The sequence below is a fragment of the Anolis sagrei genome, chromosome 2 (assembly GCF_037176765.1).
Source record: "Anolis sagrei isolate rAnoSag1 chromosome 2, rAnoSag1.mat, whole genome shotgun sequence".
Taxonomy (NCBI): Eukaryota; Metazoa; Chordata; class Lepidosauria; order Squamata; family Dactyloidae; genus Anolis; species Anolis sagrei.
In genome coordinates this window covers 205,222,054-205,246,270 of record NC_090022.1, presented here as the reverse complement: position 1 = coordinate 205,246,270, position 24,217 = coordinate 205,222,054, and the positions used below count along the sequence as shown (strand labels likewise).

At 40.2% G+C, this 24,217-nt stretch overlaps 2 protein-coding genes across 5 annotated transcripts in view; one reads left to right on the top strand and one right to left on the bottom strand.

Annotated features, from left to right (window-relative positions):
* Positions 1 to 9,215, top strand: part of RIGI (RNA sensor RIG-I) — a 36,170-nt gene extending 26,955 nt beyond the window's left edge. For both annotated transcript variants that reach the window (XM_060762522.2, XM_067464349.1), the window contains exons 15-18: positions 1,370 to 1,540; positions 3,198 to 3,349; positions 4,535 to 4,681; positions 7,093 to 9,215. In XM_060762522.2, the coding sequence (XP_060618505.2) occupies positions 1,370 to 1,540; positions 3,198 to 3,349; positions 4,535 to 4,681; positions 7,093 to 7,398 (776 nt within the window). In that variant the 3' untranslated portion in view covers positions 7,399 to 9,215. The remainder of the gene's footprint in view (positions 1 to 1,369; positions 1,541 to 3,197; positions 3,350 to 4,534; positions 4,682 to 7,092) is intronic.
* Positions 9,216 to 11,214: 1,999 nt separating this feature from the next.
* Positions 11,215 to 24,217, bottom strand: part of ACO1 (aconitase 1) — a 52,074-nt gene continuing 39,071 nt past the window's right edge. For all 3 annotated transcript variants that reach the window (XM_060762523.2, XM_060762524.2, XM_060762525.2), the window contains exons 13-21: positions 24,072 to 24,156; positions 22,038 to 22,194; positions 21,664 to 21,788; positions 20,082 to 20,186; positions 18,253 to 18,395; positions 16,230 to 16,377; positions 14,989 to 15,111; positions 13,708 to 13,893; positions 11,215 to 12,418 (exon numbers count right to left, since the gene is read on the bottom strand). In XM_060762523.2, coding sequence (XP_060618506.2) covers positions 12,305 to 12,418; positions 13,708 to 13,893; positions 14,989 to 15,111; positions 16,230 to 16,377; positions 18,253 to 18,395; positions 20,082 to 20,186; positions 21,664 to 21,788; positions 22,038 to 22,194; positions 24,072 to 24,156 — 1,186 coding nt within the window. In that variant the 3' untranslated portion in view covers positions 11,215 to 12,304. The remainder of the gene's footprint in view (positions 12,419 to 13,707; positions 13,894 to 14,988; positions 15,112 to 16,229; positions 16,378 to 18,252; positions 18,396 to 20,081; positions 20,187 to 21,663; positions 21,789 to 22,037; positions 22,195 to 24,071; positions 24,157 to 24,217) is intronic.

Here is a 24,217-nt window from a genome sequence, read left to right as displayed (position 1 = left end):
TTGCATGTTTTCGAACTGCTAGTTTGGCAGAAGCTGGGGCTAACAGCGGGAGCTCACCCCGCTCCCTGGATTTGAACTGCCAACTTTTTGGTCAGCAAGTTCAGCAGCTCAGCGCTTTAACCCGCTACACATATTGCAAAATATTTGTGGGAAGCTAATGTTGTCCAACTTTTTGTACAACTTGAATTATAATTTTCTTCAAGGAAAAATGCCTTGGACACTTTCCCAATACACAATTATAGCCCAATGATTCCACTATCTTTGTTCCATCCTGTGAAATCCAGGGATTTGCAGTTCTGGGAAGGGGAATGTATATTTATCAGCTGTAGAGAGATAGTGCCTCACCTAACTACAAAGCCCAGAAGGGAAGGAAACAGTCAATGAATAAAGGACAAATTTTTGCCACATTTGACCATTGGCAAAGTTAAACAATAAAGAAGAGGAAGTGGAGGGAATCTGAGCCAGTCGGTTTTCAATAATAATAATAATAATAATAATAATAATAATAATAATAGCTAAAATAATAGTAAAAATGAACTAAAATTATAAAATAAGGTGACAGCAGGATTGAAGAGAAAAAACTGGAAAAGCTGACATAATATGAAATTTTAAAGATTGAACTGCAAAGACTGGCACAAGCCAGTAAAGGCAGTCCCAGTGGAGATTGGCTCACTGGGTGCAGTGTCTAAAGACCTTGGCCTGCACTTAAACACAATCGGCGCTGACAGAATTACCATCTGTCAGCTGCAGAAGGCCACCCTAATGGGATCTGCATGCATTATTTGCTGATACATCACACAGCCCTAGAAACTTGGGAAGTGTCTGACGTGTGATCCAATACAACAACCAGCATAGTGATCTTGTTTGTTGTGGACTCATCTTGTTGTGCTTCTAATAATAATAATAATAATAATAATAATCATCATCATCATCGTCATCATCATCTTTATTTATACCATGCTCCCTCTCCCCAAGGGACTTGGGGCGGCTTACAACAATCAACAGATATACGAAATAATATAAGCAGTAAACAATAAACAATCGTGCCTTACCAGTCGGGCATGATCAGGTAACATTACATAACACTTCTCCCCAAGGGTCTTTGCTCCCAAGAACCCTTTAAAAAGCATAATATTTTCTTGAGATAGCAAATGTTCTACCCTCAGAGATAGAGGGGATATGTATCAGCACCTTTCCTCTCTTAGATTTGCACAAACTTCTCAGAAAGCTACAGCTTTCCCCTATAGGACTGTATTTTTAGTGGTTTTAAAGCATACTTCGATCTGTGACTAAGGCTTGCATTACAATGAAAATTAAATTTAAACGTTGTGTTGCTAATTCAGATATTCTTCTGTCATCTTTGTGTTAGGTATGACCCTCCCAAATCAGAAAGGTGTCTTGGACTCATTCAAAACCACTGGGGACAGCAAGATTCTCATCGCTACCTCTGTTGCTGATGAAGGGATCGATATTGCTCAGTGCAACCTTGTCCTGCTCTATGAATATACAGGCAATGTTATCAAAATGATACAAGTCAGAGGTAGGTTAGCATGTTCTGTAAGAAAACTATGCGTAATTGTTGTGGTTGCAATCACAACTTCTAGTAAGCCATCATGGCCATATATCACCATTAAGTGTGGCAGTTCGAATTGCCGTAGATCAGGAAGTGTGCATTCTGTTTGGAGGCCTGCATACTTCCATTAAGGAAAAGGAGGTTATGAAGCTTTGCTTGAGGATGAGGAGTAGGTTTGCCTATTAGGTATTGATGCTGAGTTGCTAAAATCAGTGTGGGCCTGGAGTAGTTGCTGCTTCCTCACTGGAGGCACCGAGTAAATCCCTGATTGTGTATATGTGATATGCATGCATTAGATTCTTAGATATACAGCTGTGTTTCTCAACCTTCCTAATGCTGCGACCCCTTAATACAGTTCTCCATGTTGTGGTGATCTCCAACCATAAAATTATTTTTGTTGCTACTTTATAACTGTAATTTGGCTACTATTATGAATTGTAATGTAAATATCTGATATGCAGGATGTATTTTCATTCACTGGTCCAAATTTGGCACAAATAATTGATATGCCGAAATTTGAATACTGGTGGGGTTGAAGGGGGGGGGGGATAGAATTGATTTTGGTACTTGGGAGTTGTAGTTGCTGGGATTTATGGTTACCCTATAATTAAAGAGCATTCTGAATTCCACCAATCCAAACTTGGTACACAGAACTCCCATGACCGACAGAAAATACTGGAACGGTTTGGTCGGCATTGATCGTGAGTTTTGGAGTTGTAGTTCACTTACATCCAGAGAACACTGTAGACTCAAACAATGATAGAGCTGGACCAAACTTGGCACGAATACTCAATATGCCCAAATGTGACCACTGGTGGAGTTTGGGGGAAATAGACTTTGACATTTGGGAGTTGTCGTTGCTGGGATTTATAGTTCACCTACAATCAAATAGCATTCTGAACCCCATCAATGATAGAGTTGGGCTAATCTTCCCACACAGAACCCCCATGCCTTGAAGAGATGGCCTGACGCGAGCCTCACTCCAGCCTCGCATGCTTTTTCTTGCCTGCACATGCGCACCATGCTGCCATGCACTGATTATGCCTGCTCTCCCCTCCCTGCTTGGAGTCTCAGAAACAGCCCTCCCTTTGTCTGAGAGGCTGGCTGAGAAGCTGGCCAATCACAGCAGGAGGAGGGCTTTTGGTGGTAGGATTCACTGTCTGTTTCCAAAAAAGAAGAGAAGGACAGGCAGAGAGATCTTTAGCTTTCTCTGTTAAGGGGTTCCTAAGATCATCAGAAATATATGGTCTTTGGCAACCCCTCTGAAACTCCCTCCCCAGATTGAGAAACACTGATACAAAGGATGCCATAAGTGCATCCATGTGCCACGAGGAACAAGCATTCTTCATGATTCCTCATTTCCAGGAAGCATGCAAGCACCTCACATTGGAAAGCTTAAGAAAACATTATTTATGGCAATGGCTGCTTTCATTCTTGACCAATGGGTATACTAAATAGGGATGATGAAGGCTGAACAACATATAGAGCACTTCCCTAGACCTGCTTCGTATTATCTCATCCTCTAGTGTTGGGTGTCCCCTTCATTCATATGAGAGATTAAAAGTTGGAAATGAAGGCTGAATTCCTTGGATCTCTGAAATGTGTTTGTACATGCCATCTCCAGGTCGTGGAAGGGCAAAAGATAGCAAGTGCATCCTTGTAACTAGCAAAAAGGAGCAGGAGGAAAATGAGAGATATAACATGATGAAGGAGGAGATGATGAACAAAGCCATTAAGGAAGTGCAAGACTGGAAAGAGGAGGTGTTTGTGCAGAAGGTGATTTTCATTTCTTTTGTGTGTTGTTAGCTTACTTCATTTGATCATGTTTGTGCATTTTGTAGCTCACACCAGGAGCCCGATGAGTGAGGCAAACAGAAGGATATTCAAGGGCAAACAGGACGACTGTCTATGCCTGACTTTCTGTTTATTCATTGCTGCCAAAGTTTGTATGTTAGAGGATAATTGAGCTGATTTAGGGCCCTCAAAAATGTCCAAAAGTATCCAACCTCTGGAAATTTAGGTTGATGTTATTCATAAAAGCCTTTCTATACAATTTGTGAGACCCAGGAATATCTCATCCCATCAAAACAAAAGTACAGGCAGTCTCTAAGTTACAAGCAACATCGGTTCTGTAAGTTTGTTCTTAAGTCGAATTTATACGTAAGTTGGAACAGGTAAATTTTAAAAGTGTAATTCTAGCCAATATATAAGCTTTGGATAGTCTAGGGAAGGGTTAACACCTCTATGGTGTATGTTTTACTGTCTGTGCCCCTGTTCAGAAGATTTCACCTCACATTCTGTCCCTGTGAGAATTGGATTTTGAAAAACTTGGCTTGTGGAAAAAGCTTGATAATGCTTTCAAGAGTGAATTTCCCTTTCGAGGGATAGATTTCTCTCATTTCCTGTTGTTTCATCCCCATTCTTAACTATGAGGTGTTTCTAATTTGGATGTTTATAACTCGAGGATTGTCTATAAAAATAAAACCCTTAAAGCGGGTGGAATTATAATCTTGTCATTTAAACCATTGAGTGGTCATCAGAATATAAACATTGACTGCTTAAGAGCTACTGGGTAAGATTTATTTCATTTTTTCGTGTCAGGAGTTACTTGAGAGACTACAAGTTGCTTCTGGTGTGAGAAAATTGGCCGTCTGCAAGGACGTTGCCCAGGGGACACCCAGATGATTTGATGTTTTACCATTCTTGTGGGAGGTTCCTCTCATGTCCCCACATGGGGAGCTGGAGCTGAAAGAGGGAGCTCAACCCGCTCTCCCCGGGTTTAAACCATTGCGCTACCGGGGGCTCCCCATGAATTTATTTGATTGAGAAGTTTTCTATATATATATATATATATATATATGGAGAGAGAGGGGGGGGAACCTGCCTCTCCTCCCTCTGGATTGAGAAAATTATATATATATATGCTCTGCTTTTTCATTTCCTCCCCTCACTCTCTTTTAGATAAGAGAATTGCAAAAAATAGAAAAGCAGCTGCAAGATTCCAAGAAGAAAGAACCCCAGCGACCGCTGCTGTCGGGCAATCGAAGATTGTTGTGCAGCAAATGCAAAAGCTTTGCCTGTAACACAGATGACATCAGAGTGATTGAGGTAAGCCCACAGTGGAGTGCTGTGATGCTTTACACTGTGTTTTAGTGTGGGGCACACTTCTCCTTGTCCAGTTTTGTCACAGTTTGAGAAGTTCTGGCGGAGGGATTACTAATAGAAACATTTTCTTGGATCCAAATCTGAAACACCTCCTACTCTAAAGAAACAAAGCAGTCCCATACCAGTATAACATCCACAGAAGTTGTGCCAAACAGATTTGTTACATTTATGTATTTATGATGTTGTGTGCCTTTAAACTGTTTCTAACTTATGGTGACTCATCATAGGGATTTCTTTACAATATTTGTTCCAAGGCCTCTTATTCCTTGAGTTTCCATAAGTTAAAGTAAACCCGATGGCTGTATAGTCCCATGGTGGATTTCCATGTCTGAACGGGGATTGAAATCATAGTCTGCAGAGTTGTAGTCAAATGCTCAAACCACTTCACTGTGCTTGCTCTCTATAACAAAGATAAACGTAATCTTGGCCGGGGGGGACAAACAAATCACACCCACTGCCCACCAGTGTAAATGGTTAACGTTCAGCTGGACACTACTTTAACGACGATAAATGACTAGGATGAGGGAGAAAGACTCTCTTATCCCACCTTAGTAATATTATTCAGTGACCAACTGTATTAACGTTGTTAATGACTGATGTAATTGGTAGATTCGCCGCCACCACCTCAATTAATGTCTGAGGAAAACATAAGTGTGAATGTGAAATAGGTAAAGTTTGCTCAAGCCCTTAGTTCTTCTTCAATGGACGCTTCTATCGCTGACTGGACTGAATTCAAGTTGTTTTTAGACTAGCTGAGATCTAATGAGTTACACAGACCGAGGCAGACACCAGTTTAAAGATGAAACTATAAACAGGTTTATTTAAACTTGGTGAACAAATCAACTCTTAACAAGAGTGGTACAAAAGCGTAATGCGTTTCAGAGGCTTAGCTGTTTAGACAGGCAGTCTTTCTTTTAAGACTTTAACTTTTGTTTCTTGTGAGTTCCTTGCTTCACACTGTTCACTACACTGACACAGTGTGTCCCTGAGAACAGCCCACTGACTGCCTCACAGAGCAAACAGGCTTTCCTACACTGACCCTACTAAGTACAGTGATTCAGGAACCTTTGCCTTCCCTATGCTCTAAACCCCAAGGCTCACTTCAAAAGTTCTCCCTGTCTAAATTCTTCACAGCTCCCTCTTCCTAACTATCCTTCTACACTCTTCGATGTTTAAAGCCCAACTCCTCAGCTTGTCAAAAGACACAGCCTTTTTTCCCTCTAAAACCTAACTGCTCCCCTGACTGCTCTAGCCAATCAGGAGTCGGCTGACTCCTCCCTCTTGCCTCTTAGCTCTCCTGCCTATCTCTCAACATGTCAGCCACTGACTTTCCAGGCTTCGGCCTCCTGGCAAAAGGTTAGATTCATCACACTCTCCTTTACATGTATTATATGTACAATTTCAAACAAAACATATCTTGCCTCTAAAAATACACATAAATTTTCTTATTAAGTGATAAATGTTCCCACAGTGGCCATACGTCTAATGCAGTAGTTCCCAATCTGTGGGTCCCCAGCTGTTTTGGCCTACAATCCCTAGAAATCCCAGTCAGTTTACCAGCTGTTAAGATTTCTGGGAGTTGGAAGGCTAAAAACATCTGGGAATGTTTTTGACCTTCTAATCACACATCTGTACTGCCCTGTGGAAATACCGAATGCTCTGCTATTTCCATGAATTTCTATTCAGATGGAGAAATGGGGTCAGATTCATCAGAACAGTTAAATCTGTGATTGTTACTGCTTGGCAAATTGTTGTTTGCATTCACCTCGTGTTGCATTTCATGCTGAAGTGGAATACAAGTAACCAAATTTTAATGCTTTTTATATGCATTGTTTGTAGTCAAGGGAAGAATACACACACATATATAATTTTCAACATATTGTAGCTTTTCACTGAAAGTCCTGGGCATAGGTGGGAATTTGTCTAGTGATAGTTGATTGATATCTGGTTGATACTTGAGATGAAATTGTGGGAATTATAGTTTGATGAGTTATCAGCACTCTGGGAGAGAAGGGAGACCTTGTGACACTACAGCTCCCATGATTCCACAGCACTGAGCAATGGCAGTTAGTGTTGTCACTGGTGTCAATCTGCACCAGTTCTTGCACTCTTCAGTAGAAAATTCCTGAATAGAGCCTGGTTGAAAGTGAACATGAGAATGTGGAAATAAATCTTTACACATACACATTTAGTATGTAGTAAATGATTTGGTTGCAATCGTTTGATCTGAACTGAAAGTCTTAGATTGGATTCACAGCTTCAGCCTGTTTACACATCCAAACTATGACTTGATGCTGAATGGGCCAAGTTGAAATAGGAGAAAAATTTATATAATTCCTTCTGGTTTGTTTCAGGGATCCCACCACACAGTCGTAGATGAAAACTTTATACGACGGTACATAACAGAGCCTCATGGGAAACCAAGCTGCTACGGCAACTTTCAGAAAAGGTGCAAGTTGTACTGTGAGAAATGTCACAATGACTGGGGAATCACAGTGAAGTACAAGGCATTTGATGATCTGCCCATCATAAAGATCGAAAGCTTTTCAGTAGAAAATGTTTCCACAGGGAGGCAGCTTTATTTTCGGAAATGGAAACTTGTTAATTTTGCAATGAAAGAATTTGATATCGAAGAAATGTACAATTTAGTCGTAGAGTAGTCCACTCACTTTTAACTTAGTTTTTAATGAATATGAACGTCTTTCTGTTTCAAAATTTAGCAGGTGATAGTTGACGTAAGTATGGGTTGCTGTGAATTTTCTGGGCTGTATGTCCATGTTCCAGAAACATTTTCTCCTGACGTTTCACTCACATCTATGTCAGGCATCCTCAGAGGTGGTGAGGTCTGTTGGAAACTAGGCAAATGAGGTTTATATATCTGTGGAATGTCCAGGGTGGGAGAAATAACTCTTTTCTGCTAGAGGTACGTGTGAATGTTGCAACCTGCCACCTTGATTAACATTTAATGACCTGCAGTTTCAGATCTTTCTGGTTGCTGCCTGGGGGAATCCTTTGTTGGGAGGTGTTAGCTGGCCCTGATGGATTCTTGTCTGGAACCCCTCTACTTTTTGAGTCTTGCTATTTATTTACTGTTTTTAGAGTTTTTTAAAATAGTAATAGCCAGATTTTGTTCATTTTCCTCCTTTCTGTTGAAAGTGTTCACTTGCTTGTGAATTTCAGTGGCTTCTCTGTGTCGTCTGACATGGTAGTGTGGTCCAGAATTTCTGTGTTCTCAAATAAAATGCTGTGTCCAGGTGGGTTCATCAGGTGCTCTGCTATAGCTGACTTCCCTGGTTGAAGTAGTCTGCAGTGCCTTTCATGTTCCTTGATTCGTGTCTGGGCAATGCTGCTGCGTTTGGTGGTCCCTATGTAGACTTGTCCACAGCTGCATGGTATACGGTAGACTCCTGCAGAGGTGGGAGGACCCCTCTTGTCCTTTGCTGAACGTACCGTATACATTGCAGCTGTGGACAAGTCTACATAAGGGCCACCAAATGCAGCATTGCCCAGACACGAATCAAGGAACATGAAAGGTCACACGGTAGCAGCCAGCAATTAGCCAGGTTTTGAAACTCCAGACCATTAAATGCTAATCAAGGTGGCAAGAGTTCTTTCTCCCACCCTGGACCTTCCATAGATATATAAACCTCACATATTTCCAACAGACCCCTCAACCTCTGAGGATGTCTGCCACAGAGGTAGGTGAAATGTCAGGAGAGAATGCTTCTGGAACATGGCCATACAGCCCGGAAAACCCACAGAAACCCAGTGATTCCAGCCATGAAAGCCATCGACAACACATTGATATAAGTATGTTTCCAAATAATGGCACTAAATGTATTTCAGCAGCTGCAGATCCAGTATAAAGGTAGTTCTCATAGGATTTTAATTTCAATGTCGCTTAGCCTAGCTTAATCTAATTTCTTTCTGCAATACCCCTGAAAACATGACAATTTGACTGAATCATATAATACTTTCAATTTTTTTTTAAAGAAATCCGTGGTTAGTTATTAAATTATAGCTGTTAGCCTATAGCTGTTACCTGTACATGTATCTTGAGGTGAGTTTTGTGGAGGATCTTTTTTACTCTGTGATTCAATAACATTACGCAATTATTTAAAACATGGAGCTCTGAGTTTGTGAGGGGTTGGAAGAACTTTTGTCATACCGGTTTGGTTTTTCCAAGAAACTCAGAGTACAACAGATGGGAATGTTCTTGTAACACATCTTAGGAGATGTTTTGCTAAGGTCACCCATTAATAGTTGAACAAAAAGCTGACTCCCAAGTTTCCCTGCTCCAAATGCAGTATTCACATTGCTGTCATCTTGCCTTTTAATTAACATGACAAAAAATATAAAGCACTTTTATATTCTTCAAGGAATGCTTTGGTTCCCCGTAGGCCTGTTTCCTCACTAACACAGACTAGTGTCTCTTTTAGGACTTGTGGTAATTTTGATTAAAATATCCCTTCTCAGTTTTTTGCTTAAGATCAAGTGTTGTCTTCCATAAAATAGCCCATCATCACAGTTGCCAGGATTCAACATGTGTTAGTCATTTGTCTTTGTATGCTGATTACTGAATGTAAAAATGTGAATATATATTGAGATTAGCAGGGAGGATTATTTTCTGGAAGGGTATAATTTGCAGTTGGGAATATATTTCCAGATGGAAGGCGGTCCCAACAAGGATTTGTTTGATGTGCTTTCCTCTTGCACGTTTCTCCCTTTCTCCCTCTTATTTGTTCCTCTTCACAATCCATAGCACTGTTGGTAACAGCAGACTTCCAGTAAGGATGCTTGACAGCTAGGGTTTCCAATGTCTTGGTGTTCATTCCACATTTTTAAGCTTAGCTTTAAGCTAATCTTTAAATCTCTTTTGCTGTACACTGACCTTCTGTTTTCCATTCTTGAGCTAAGAATAAAGAAACTGCTTTGAGAGACGGTGATCACGCATTCGGACAAAGTGGCCAGTCCAGCAAAGTTGATGGCAGAGGATCATCACTTCAATGCTGGTAGTATTTCCTTCTTCTAGAAAGCTGATTTTGTCTGGCTGTCTTCCCCAAAACATTTGCAGGATTTTTCAGAACAATGATGGAATCATTCCAGAAGTCGAGAATGATGTTTGTAGATGATCCATGTTTTGCAGGCATAGAGTTGGAAGGACCATAGCTTTATAAACAAGCACCCGATGTCCCGATCCTCAAACACTCCCTGCTTCATTTGAAAAAATGCTGCACTCACAGAGCTCTGATGGTGTTGTATTTCAGTGTCAATGTCTACTTCTGTGGAGAGGTGATTGCCAAAGTAGCAGGAATTGTGAGCATTTTCTGGCATTACACCGTTAAGCCATATAATAAAGATTGCCCTATGAACTTATACATAAGTGGAATGTGTGTATATGTTCAGAGCAGATTTTTATTTTGATATCATCCAAGGATAAATTAATAAAACTTTGGAGTATGTAACAAAGGATGTAAAGGACAAAGCAAAGGAAAACAAAACCAAAGCATATCAGCTGCCATGATTGGCTAGATGAATGAGGGGACTAAGGTAAATGGGTGCTGTGTGAGAGACCAAGCTCTCACCTTTTGCCACTTTACTCAGAGAAGGGAGACAGCTTTTCTTTGATCCAATGCAGTACAGGCAGTCCCTGAATTACAAGCATCTAACTGACAAATGACCCATAATTAAGAAGGGGGGGGGGGGGTGAAACACCAGGAAGTGTAAAGAAACTATTGTTTGGAAGGGAAATTGACTCCTGAAAGAGTTATCATGGGGAAAAGGTGTCTCCATTGAAACATTATCACCAATCCTTGTTTCCACAAGTGACTTTTTTCAAAATTATCACAGGGACAGAAAATAAGGTGAAATCTTCTGAACAGGGGCACAGAAAGCAAAACTACCACCACAGAGATGTTAACTACTCTTGTGCATTTGTATAGAATCACTATCTGTTTGTTTGTTTCATTCATAAGGCCCTGTTTTCATTTTCAAGCACCTCTCCTGAAGACGGGCGCCTTTCTAAATGAGCTTTTTTACCCCATGTCTGAAAAAATGAATATTTTCATGCTATTGGCAGCAATGGGTGAGCTTCCCACACTCCCTTTCCCCTGTTTTAGGGCTAAAGGGTCTTTTTCAAGAGAGTGTGTGTGTGGCTTGCAGGCCCAAAGTGTCTTCTGTAGAGAATTCCTGAATGCAGCATGGTTGAAATTGAACATAAGAATGCGGAAATACATCTTGATGGAAAACAGTGGTATGAATTAGTTTCTGCTTTGTGATCTACTTAGTGGGCTATACCATCCAGCAGGTGAGGGGTAAGAACGTAAAAAATGCTGCATGTTGACAATCTGTGCAAGCAAAAATATGATGAATGCTGCTTGTAGGCCAACCTTCACCTCCTTGGTATGTACGATGCTATGCTCCTGCAAGAGTTTCACAAGCAAAACAAACTGTGCAATCTAAAAAGAGTCTAAGCCTTTTTTTGAAAATAAATTGGATTTTATTATAAATGATTTTCAAATCTCCCTACCCCAAAGACTTTAGATCAAAGACGCAATGCTTTAAAATGTTAAGTAGCCATATCCTTTCCCACACGCCCCATTTTTAAAAACTCTTAATACAGTGATTCTCAACCTCTGGGCCCTCAGATGTTTTGGCCTACAACTCCCAGAATTTCCAGCTAGTTTACCAGCTGTTTCTGGGAGTTGAAGGCCAAAACATCTGGGGACCCACAGGTTGAGAACCACTGCGCTAACTCAAGCACAAAATGCCTGATCTGGGACTGGGGAGGATCTTTAACTCCTCCTCTCTGCTGTGGTTCCCCTACCTCTAGGAACACACACATTTTATATCGCAGTGCAGAGAGCCACTGGTTTCTTATATACCATTTTCAGTGGACATAGTGCAGTCACAACACGCATGACTGGGGAGGTTAAAGCACCCAACCAATGTTCATTAGCCCTTGAGTTACTGCTAGAGTAAAAAAAGATATAGCTGCTAGCTATGTCTTCAACATAATATCTACTTTGGCCTTCCCTCACAAAGAAGAAGGAGGAAGCATAACAGAGAACATTCAATCTGTAAGACGGAAGTGCTAAGCCACTGAAATAATTTTAGCATGATTACATTTTTCAAGGGAGAATTCTGATTAACTGTTTTAAAAGGAAGCAGATTGTAGTTATTTAATACTAATTTATCAACTCTATCATCAATTGCTGTATAAAACACTGAAAAGGGTAAAGTGGTATCTGGATTTCACTTAATGTAGCACTGTGTTAACCAGTTTCACATTGTACCCACCCATATACAATGGACTGATGAAATAAGATATGGGAGGGCAGGATGAGTTAATACACACAAAAACACACACACAACACAAGGTTGTTTGGTGGGTAAGGCACCTAGCCACACATTCTAACAGCATAAACAAATTTGAATAATGCTACCTATACATATTTAATTCAGCATTTGGACATATATAGTTTTTCACAATTGCTGTGCATTCTCATCAGAAAAAAAGGCAGGTTTCATGATAAAATGGAAACTGGCGGAGTCCAGTTTCAGGGACTAGGATGCCATCTTGCGAATCATATAGTTCAAGATGCCCCCGTTTCGGAAATAAGTGAGCTCCACATCCGTGTCAAACCTCATGATGGCATGGAAGGTCTTCCCAGTATCCAACTGTTGAGAGGACATAAAAAGATGGCATCATTTGCAAGCAAACTTCTTCTCCCCAAAAAGAAAGCAGCAGGATGTCCTGAACACTAGGATGCACTCTCAATGTATTTCAAACACCATACAACTCAAATACATAATATGAATCTTGTTCATCACAGGTAACATAAAGAGGCATGCCAAAAACACCATTTTACAGATTATGGTGATGATCAAAAAAGCAAACACATGCATCCAATTGTCTCATTTATTTTTATTTATTTATTTATTACCATATTTATATGCCGCCATTCTCAGCCTGAGGGCGACTCAGGGTGGTTTACAAATGGCACAATTTGATGCCCGCAATAATATAAAAACAATTAAAACACTTTAACATTAAAATCATTTACTTATTTATTTACTATATTTATATACCACCTTTCTCACCCTGGAAAGGGGGGGGGGGGTTCAAGGCAGTTTACAACATCTATTAATGGCAAAAATTCAATGCCATATAAAAAAAACAAACATAATCATTAAAACCATTAGACACAACGCACAAACATTTAAACAAAGCATTAAAACACCTTAGTATAAATATTATCCAAAAATAATATACTGTAGCCATTCTGATTCTCATAGTTTTCTTGCACTGCAAAGTTCAGATACAAAAATCCCAGTCCAATACAACGCATGGTACAATAAATGTGTGCTCATACACTCCGTACTTGGCCTATTTATTCCCTTTTTCAAATGCGTAATATTTATTCCCTTTTTCAAATACCTGGGGTCATGTAAAATAAATCTTGGGTCAAAAGGGGTCCCAAGTGGAAAAGTTTAAGAAGCCCTAATGTTGAGGCCCCCTGGTGGGTTAGACTTAATGTCAAAGGGAAATCTTTACCTTTACTTTTAATGTAGATGTACTTAATTGTAACTTCTGTATTCATAATTGCTACTTAGTAACAATTATGATTACTCCATGTTTGGAATCCCCACACAACTTATTTTATTTTAAAGATATATACAGAAGTTACTTAGTTAAGTATACTCAAACTATATAACTAAGTAGATGGTAGGCCGGCCCCAATCAGATAATTACGTTTTTTGTCCTCCCTGCCTCACCAGCTACAACAGACTGGAGATTGGTGAGGGCGAATTGATCTAGCATGGCCTATTTTTGGCTTGGGTCCTGCTTTCCCCCAACCCCAGCTTTGTCTGCTATCTCATATACGGCCTCTGCAAGATTCTAAGTATATATTTGTTTCTCTTACACTTGGAACTCAGCCATATTGGATCGGTCTGTGAAATCTTACCTTGATCTGTACATTCATTCTGGGCACCAGCTCATCAGGCATTAGGACTGTGTAACGTTCACGGCCAGTCAGCCCAAGACTCTCAGCATCCTCACCAGGAAAATACTGCAGAGGGATCACTCCCATCCCCACCAGATTGCTGCGGTGAATCCTCTCGTAGCTTTCAGCAAGGACTGCTTTGATGCCCTGAAAAAAGCACTTTATTAACAACTGCTGAAGCCTTAGATACCAACCCTATCAGTTCAAAAAAAAGTATAAACTATATAAAGCACATTTTAAAACACTCATCAAATAAAAATAATATTGCAAAGCTACAGATCCCTTAATTCTAAAACTACAATTGCCTAAAAGACAAAATATAATCCACAATGAGATATTTTCACCTCATCAGAAGTTATCTGAAGATGGGAAGGAGGTGTAAGGTAAGAATACAGGCACAGCAAAACTCAAATACATCTTTCCTCCCAGTTTTAGAAAAATAGTAATGGGAGTGGATCATGATTTGGGAGGGATACTTGGGGGACATTAATGAAAGAAAGGGATCGTTTCTTTTTAAATAAAGATTCAGTCAAAAATGAAACCATCTATTTCTCTGTGTGGCAAAAGGCAAAACCTTAGTCTGTTACAGGAAAACCCAAAGAAGCACCAGTGTCCCATCTCCCTACTTTCTTGGTACTCCTCTGAAGGAAAGTCAATGAGTTACCACTAACACACTATGTTCGAGAAACATGTTGGTAATTGGAGGGAGCGTAAATCATTGCGTAAGTTTTCACTTATTTTTTTAAATATTAAGAACTCAGCCTAATATTAAAAAATCTTCATAAAATCAAAAACTAGAGGCAGCTGAATTGAAATTTGAACTAATTTCACAATAAAAGTCAATTTCAAACTGAATTTTAACCTGTATACTACTGGTATTAGTGACTGTCTTTGTTTTGTGTATTTTAATATAAACGTAAGTAAAGATAAAGGTTTCCCCAAAGGTTTCCCCATTTCTAAGCCGTAGACACCTCCAAGGTCATGTTGGCGGCATGACTGCATGATGCGCCCTTCCCTTCCTGCTGAAGCGGTACCTATTGATCTACTCACATCTGCATGTTTTCAAACTGCTAGGTTGGCAGAAGCTGGGACTAAAAGTGGGAGCTCACCCTGCTCTCCAGTTTTGAACTGCCGACCTTTCGGTCAGCAAGTTCAACAGCTCAGCGGTTTAACCCACTGGGCCACCAGGGGGCCCATGGCACAAAATAAATAAAATGTGTTGTGGAAAAACTGGCCACTCACCAGCAGAAAAGGTCCCTTTGCAGCCCAGTCTCGAGAGCTTCCAGAGCCATACTCCTTACCAGCCAGGATGATAAGAGGGTGACCTGCTTGCTGGTATCTCCAAGAAGCATCAAACACGTCAAGCTACAATCACACAATGCAACTATTGTCAGATTGAACAAACAATATATTCAATAGATAAGCATGTTTACTGTTTAATATTTATTTATTTGCCCTTACTTGTACCCCACCCTTCTCAATCCTGAGGGGAACCCAGAGGGGCCTCACATATCAGCAACAATTCAATGCCTTAAAATAACATACAACTGGTAAATATCTATATTAAAACCAGATAATTAAAATATCTAAAAACAATTTCATCAATGATTAAAATTGCATAATCCAAAATCATAATCCAGGGCCATTCCAATTCTACATTCATTTATTGCACTGCAGTTATTCTCCAAAGGCTTTGTCCCACAGGCATATTTTAACTTTCTTTCGGAAGGCTAGAAGGGACGAAGCCGATCAAATATCACTGGGGGGGGGGGGGGGGAGTTTCATAGCTGAGGAGCCACCACTGAGAAGGCCCTGTCTCTTGTCCCCATCAACCACACTCACGAGAGAGGTGGAACCAAGAACAGGGCCTCCCCTGAGGTGGATCTTGGAGATACGTTCAGACAGGTAAGCTGGGCTGGAACTGTTTAGGGTTTTATAGGCTAAAGCCAGCACTTTGAATTGCACTTGGTAGCAAACTGACAGTCAGTGGAGCTGACGTAACAGGGAGTTGTGTGCTCCCTGTACGCCACTCAAGTGAAGAACCCGACTCCTGCCTGTTGGGCCACCTGAATATGGATTTATAGCAATACAGTAAACAACACTGAGTCCCACGTTGTAAGGGGGGAAGCAAGATATAAATAAATCTAATCTTCCTCCATCTCCCCCATCTCCCAAATAAATCTGTGGTTAATGATGATGATGGTCCTAATTTCTGTCCCCAGAAAGAGAGCTTCAAAGCAGTACAATACAATTAAAATCTAAAAATATACTCAAACATGAACAATATTAAAAAAAGAGATTAAAACCTTTAAACTCATTAAAACCTAGCTTTAAAGTGTAAACTTGCAAGCATAATTAGATTCAACATTTATTAAATCTAGTTCTGTTTAGCCCAGCTCAAGATGCGTACTGCACTTCTGAAATGAGATTGCTCGGGGCAGGGGAAAAACTAACCCAATATCTAAGACCAGGAGAATACTCACTGTTTCATCCGATGGGAAGTGGATGGTTTGAGGGGCTTGCTTGTTAAGGAATTTGTTCAACAAGCGTATGTTTGCAAATGTCCCTCTTGCCATAACAGCATCGTTCCCTCGACGTGAGCCATAGGAGTTGAACTCTCGAGGAGTTAGGCTGCCCAGATAAAAAGAAAGGAACTTGTAGTTTTAAAAAACAAAGAGATTTTTAATTTAATGAAAGTGTGATGCAACTTTAATGCATGGGACATGCTTCAAAGTAGAGTCAAAACATGCTCTAGTTCTTATTTCTGGCTTTTAAAACCAATGATGTCATCAGTCTTTTCAGACAGCCAACTGCCTAGACAACCACATAAGGCATGCTAATCCATAGTGAGCAACAGTGGGATGTGTAAGGCACAATATTTACCCCCACTTTGGGCTACATAATTCCTGCTTCCCCCACAAAAAACCCACACAAGGCAGAATTTATGTTCTCCCTGTAAAGAGGAAAGAATCTTAAAAGCTATAGCCTTTCGTATTGGCTTACCTGAGAGTAAAGGCACATTTACCATTTACACCAGTGGCTCCCAATCTTTTTTTGACCAGAGACCACTCTCCAACATTAGTATCAAAAGGGTTATGAAACTCTTTTTGGTCAACTTTAGATCCAGTCTGCTTATTTGAGGTGCTGATTTAGAAAACTGCATTGGATAGACCATATCAGCTCTAGTTTCTGATACAGAACATATGCCATCCAGTAGGCATCATCTGCTTGCCCACAGAAAACCAGATTTAATAAGCCTCGGCATTATAAGAGGGTCTCGCGAGACCAGTCACTCTCGATGTAACAGTGTAATAACAGTGAGGCCGTGGACCACAATTTAGTTCTTGTGGACCACTGATGGCCCATGGACCACAGGTTGGGAACCACTGATTTACACTGTAGAATGAATGCAGTTTGGTGCCACTTTAACTGCCATGGCTTCATACTAAGGAATCCTGGGAGTTTTTTTTAACAATGTGTCAGAAGCGCCTTGCTGGTGTGAGAGAATTGGCCATCTGCAAGGACGTTGTCCAGGAGACACCCGGATGTGTTACCATCGTGTGGGAGGGTTCTCTCATGTCCCTGCATGGGAAGCTGGAGCTGACAGATGGGAACTCACTCCATCTCACAGATTTGAACTATATGGGACATGCTTCAGCTGGCACAAGGGTTTACCCCATTGTGCAACCGCGACTCCTGATATTCTGGGAGTTGTAGTTTGGTGAAACATCAGCATTCTTTGGCAGAGCAGGGTAAGAGGCTTTGTAAAGCTTCAGCTCCCAGGATCCCATAGCATTGAGCCATGACAGTTAAAGTGATGTCAAACTGCATTAATTCCAAAGTGTAAATGCACCCTTGATCTCACTAGATCTGACTTTGAATAGTCATGTAATTATGAAAGTAAGTTGTTTTGAGGGAAAGAACAACGAACAAAGGCCATTCAACAAGCTTCCTTCAGTCTGGTGCCTTTCAAAAGTAATGCACTGTAAGAATTCTAGAATATCAAGGCAGAAAATCCCACAATATCTGCTTCGAATTGAGTTATCTGAGTACACACTACCATATATTCCAGTTCAAAGCAGATAATGTGAGATTTTATTCAGCTGTGTGGAAGGGGCCTAAGACATCTGGAGGTCATCTAATTGGGGAAGACAGGATTAAGCATATGTATACAATAACCTTTCCTGAACAAAAGCCATCAGTAGTTGCAATCTGGTTAAAATATAATGGAGGGAGTTACATGGAACTCCATACGTTTCCTGGTCTATTCCTGCTGATGTCAGTGTGGATGAAAGGAGAAGAGGAAAGCAATCCTTCTGTTGTTTTTTTTATGCACACTGTGATCCGATATGTGTGATGTGGGTTATTTTCCAGATGTATTATAAGTAAGTTGATTCTGATATTTTATATGAGTGCAAAGTATTCCAACTGGATAGAAGAGATAAAAAGCTGACTAGAAGGCAAGTGAAGAGAAGAAAGTCACCCCCAAAGTTTCCCTTGACTCACCCTCTGCTAGTTAAGTATCGAGCAGCTGGGCTGTTTCTTGCTATGTTTCCGGCTGGAGATATATGATCCGTAGTTACAGAATCACCAAAATTGAGCAGGACATAGGCATCAACTATGGATTTGGGAGGAGGAAGCTCCAAAGTCTGAATACGTTTAAAAAATCATTCGCATGAGGAAGCATAACAGCAGCAACAACTTTATTTTTATCCTGCTCTATCTGCCTGAGGGGACCCAGGGCAGTTTATAGCAAAATAATTAAATAAATAAATAAAATTTAAAAAATGGCAAGCATTCAATGCCAACAAGACATAACAAAACAGATCAAATCATAAACAGTAAAACAAACAACATCGAAGTGTACTTATAAAATGACCCAAAAATAACAAAATTGAAATTTAGGGATACACATTTGAGACATGTTTAACTAATAAATCAAATAATAACAAACAATTAAAACATTCAAAGTGTAATGCAATTTGTGGCGAGCCAACAGGGATGAGGTAGATTTCCATTATCTGAGTCGGAGTATGTTGAATAAAGCGCATGTGGGGAAACAGACATGCAAATGTTGCCTTCATCCCAATGACAAACAAAGGAAGCAGTTTTTATGAAATCAGGAAAATCAAATTATTTCTGCCTCCTTCATTCTCCTATTAGTCATCTCCCCAGAAACAGATCTGTGGTGACATCAGGGAAAAAATAATGATTTTTAACTTCCTCTGGCCCATTAAGGCTTTGATCCCATACCAATTCAAAGCTGTGCTCCATTGGCTGCAGATCCCTGGCAAGTTTCCAAATGAGAAAGAAATTATAGCCTGCAGGCACAACACAGTACTGGAGGATGGAATATAGGGAAAAAACTGCTGGTCCTTCATAACAGATATTTGAGAGGTACCTTCATACTAAATTTAGTCTACTGAACTTAGTAAAACTAGCTTCTGAGTACATGCTCATAGGATCACATAGCACAGCCTGGCTTTGAAACATAAAATCAAAGCAATAACTGCTTTTTGTTTTTTGATCAACAGATCAGATGCTCATGTCTGCCTACTCATGACCTGGAGATGGAAAGCATGCAGTCAATTCAAATATCATCTCTTATTTTTATTCATATACCTTCCCTACTTTCCAAATAAAGGATTATAGCAGCTAGCCCCCAGGCAGCAACCAGCCAGGCTTTGAAGCTGCAAGGCCATTCAATCTAATCAAGGTGGTCAATTGCAACATTCACATCTGCCTCAAGCAGACAAGAGTTCTTTCTCCCACCCTGGACAATCCACAGATATATAAACCCCACCTGCCTAGTTTCCAACAGGCCCCTCAACCTCTGAAGATGCCTGCCATAGATGTGGGTGAAATGTCAGGAGAGAATGCTTCTGGAACATGGCAATACAGCCCGGAAAACTCATAGTAATCCAACCCTACTTAAGTTTCCCAACTCTGTGTGTGCGTGTGCGTGTGACTGTCTGTCTATCCAGCTATCTCTCTATTTTGTTTTGAATTATAGCAAAGGCCATGAAATTAATATTTTTTCAACTGATATTTTTGCTAAATGCAGTTTAAAGAATGACATTTAAATCTCTTCCAACTCCCTTTGGACTTCTGATTTGCTTGGTTTGAACAATTGCTTCTAAAGGTTTCATAAGGAAACGAAGAGAGGAAACATAATTCCACAGATAATGTTTCATCATTTTCACTTTAAGGACACTGCTTAAGGCTTATATAAAAGCAAAACACCCCAAGTGATCATGTGCACATACAATAACAATGCAAGGTGGGGAACAGCTAGAAAATATATCAGAAAAGGCAGCAGGGAGAGCTATACTTACCAGGTTTTCAAAAAACGGAGGAGATTTAATATATGTGGATTTTGGATTCCAAGCATATAGCTTGTCTGATGGAACATCTAAATCATTCCAAGCTTTATTTACAGTCTGTGAGGGAAACAGAAGGAGAGAGACACAGGATAAAATGTATAACATTTCAAAATGCATCCTTACGACAGTTATTGAATAAAAATGGCCAATATTGGTGTGTTTTATAATGTTGGAAACTTGAAGCAGAGAGATATTCCACATTTTGCTCTCCACTGCTCAGTAGAAAACAGAAAGCCAAGTCCATCATTGACCCCATGCTTTACATAACAAAAAAACCCCAGGGATACAAAAATAATCTAGTCCTCATCTGTGGCCCTGACAGAAATCTACCATTGAAGTATTTTCAATGTGAGACCATTTCACTTCAGTTTCAAAACCACACAGAAAGTTATTTTCCAATAAACCCACTATCCCTGTGTCAAATTCAATTGAGCCAATAGCCTAGCTGGCCAAGATTTTATAAGTGCTTTATGTAAAACATTTTACGGATGTATTACATTTCATGAAAAGGCTAAGGTTTCCCCTGACATTAAGTCTAGTCATGTCCGACCCTGGGGTGTGGTGCTCATCTCAATTTCTAAGCCAACAAGCCAGCGTTGTCCGTAGATGCCTCCAAGGTAATGTGGCCAGCATGACTGCATGGAGCGCCATTACATACTATCAATAAATAATGTTAATGATGCACATTACATATAATATACATATAAACAAATATATGGTCTATGCCAAGCTTTCCTCCATTAGTAAAGTCTCCAGTTCGTCCAGGGCTCTGTGAGTAGTTTGTGTGTAGACAGACAGAGTGTCTTACTGAGGTTATAATTTAGTTTTCTTTCAATTTCCTAACTTTCTATTTTGTCAGTTTAAACAATGTTTGTAATCCTTATGGTAGGAGCCACGGCGGTGCAATGGGTTAAACTCTTGTGCTGGCTGAACTGCTGACCTGAATATTGGCAGTTCAAATCTGCGGGATGGGTTGAGCTCCTGTCAGTCAGCTCTAGCTTCCCATGCAGAGACATAAGAGAAGCCTCCCACAGGATAGTAAAACATCTGGGCATCCTCTGGGCAACGTCCCTGCAGACAGCCAATTTTCTCAGTTTCTCAAGTCGCTTCTGACACAATCTCTCTCTCTCTCTCTCTCTATATATATGTATGTATTCCTAATTTGACCCTTCACAGCTCACTAAGTGTGGACTGTGAATGTAGGTGTGTCTCTGGAGAAGATTTGAGCTGCTTTTGAGTTTGAGGGGAAAAAAAACTTCTGTTCATTAAAAGAGCTGCTCAACAGATATTCATACTGTGAACTCCAGCATAGGAATTGGAAACCTAAGAGTTCCTGAAAAGTGAGACAAGGTGAACTTTCCACCCCTTCTAACTAGGATTTCATAACCTTTGTGCTCTGATTAAAATCTGTAAGATACTGAACAGTAGCAGAATGTGGAATCACACAAAAACACATTTCTGAGGTCCACTCAAAACATTCAGAATGAAAGAAATAAATTATAAAATTCCTCTATGTTTCAAAAGAAAATGTTACCTCGATTTTCTGGTAGACCTCTTTAAACATCCCTGGAATGACATGCTGGCGCTCGACTGCTTGGATTTCCTCTCTCAAGGGCCAAATGTCTTTCAGAAAGATCTTCTTTCCTTGTGCGTTGACGCCTGCAGTAAATTGAGCAGATGGCCTGAAACTGTATTGACATTTGGAAAAAAGGTTTACATGCCCACATCCAAATCCAGGACACAATAGGAAAACTTATTAAACTTGAGATATATTTGGCACAGGGGAAGACTCATGTAACTACAGAAAGAAAACAGTGACTTCTAACTCTGTACAATCTTTTTGGGTTCTGACTTGTTCCGAATCAATCAATGCTAAGAGACAATGTATAGTTTGAAGCAATGCCTTACCCAGAGGCTCCTTTTCAAAGTCAATCCTTACAGTCCCAGCAATAGCATAGGCTATGACCAACGGCGGGGAAGCTAAATAATTGGCACGAGTGTTTGGATGTACACGGCCCTCGAAATTCCTGTTTCCAGAAAGGACACCCACTGCAACAAGGTCTCCCTGGGCAAAGAGAATGCAAAATCAAATAGTTTCTGGTGTGGGCCATAAGAAAAAGAGAATCTTGGGGGAAAGCAACTAAGCCTTAAGTGAAATAGATATGCAGTGTTTATGTTTGATCTCTCTCTTTGAAATGCAAGAAACATCTAAAGGAGAAAAGGTTTAAGGATTAATTCAAAAGTGTGTCCAACTTTACTGGAATAGTAGACTATAAAGCAAGGCACTGCTCAATGCATGCACAGACTGAACGTTTACTCAGGAAAGTTAATGGAAGTCTAACCAGGTATATGTTGTGGTCTCACCCAGTTGTGTTTTGTGATAATGTCCACATTTTGGCAAATACAGAAAGGTTTAACTATCAGAACTGGCTATTTATCAATGTCCCAACAAGCTGCTATATATGGCTGGTCTTTAGCCTGAGAGGTTGCAAGTAGTGCAGAACTGTTTTCAAGGGGCAAAAGTTCACTAACAACACAGCACAATGTCATTTGAAATCTTGGTTATATAAGGATGATGATGATGAAGAAAAAGATGATCTTTATTTATATCCTGCCACCATCTCCCAAAAGGAATTTGGGGGCAGCTTATAGACACTGCAGTGCAGCATATAACATAAATGATACATGACTACAAAACAATCTACATAAATAAAAATGTAATGTTTGCTTGTGGGATTAACAGAACTCAAAAACCACTGGACGAATTGACACCAAATTTGGACACAATACACCTATCAGGCCAACAAGTGACCGTCACTCATAAAAACACTGAAAAACACAGCAGAAGAGATGTAAAAAGCCAAAAAACCCCAAAACATTACAATGCATGCGCAAAACCACACACAGAGGCACACATATATGCAAACATACATATACACACACAAAACACATATACACAGCAACGTGTGGCAGGGGACGGCTAGTATCACATAAAAATGATAAAACAACCACTATCAACACTAAAAAGTAAAATAACAGAATTTAAAACACAGAGCGCAAGAGGCAGCATAGAAGCATCTGGCTATGTTCCCCTATTCACAGAGGCAAAAGACATCTTCTGTTGAGATCCCCTGATGTCCTCCAAAGTTTTTAGTACATGATGCCATTGTTTTGCACCTGGCTACGGGGGTATAGCTAAGCACTTCCCTGGAATGACTCTCAGCAGGAAGATCTCAAATCCCTCTCTAAGGCAAGAATGGATCAGTGCAAAAGTATTGGGGGTCTGCACCCTTTCTACAAAATAAACTGCAATGTTTTGCCCCAAATGCCCCCAGGGGCACATTTCATGTTTTTGAGTCCTTTAGGTCCAGGAGAGGTGTTTTTTTAATAACACTAAATGATCAGCAGTCTCCACAATCCCTAGAAACAATCCCTACCAAACTCACAAGCAATCCTCTTGGGGACTCTAGGGACCAAAACAATGGCCGTGGAGGGCTATATGTGGCTCTTGGGTCACACTTTACCTATACTTGCCTAAAGGTCTTCCAAGAAGGGAATTCCTATGAGGACATAACAATAACAAGAGGAGAGAATAGAGGTCTAATCATTTATTGGCAGAAGTGGACAAACTGATTTCCAATTCTTGAAATAAAAGATTCCTGCCAATAGCAGAGCTCTGTTTTGGAAGCCACATTTAATAAAAATTATAATCACTTCTACATAAATTAAGGAAAGAAACTATCACTTACAAGTGTTGCTGGATTACGACTCTCATAATCCCTAACCTACATTGGCTGGGCGGATAGATGGCATAGTCCAACAACATTTCTTCACTTTGCCATAAATCTTATAGACACAAAACCCAGCAGATCTTTTCTAACTCCTTTAAGCCCTGGTGCTAATATATCTTACGGCCGAAAACTGCACAGAAATATGGCTTACCTGAGTAATGGCTTCAACAACAGTCTCAGGTAGTGGTCCACTGTTACCAATACATGTCATACATCCATAACCTACCACATCAAACCTAAGAAGAATATTAAATAGATTATGTTATTAGAGGATTTCAAGGTGGGAGAGGCATCCAA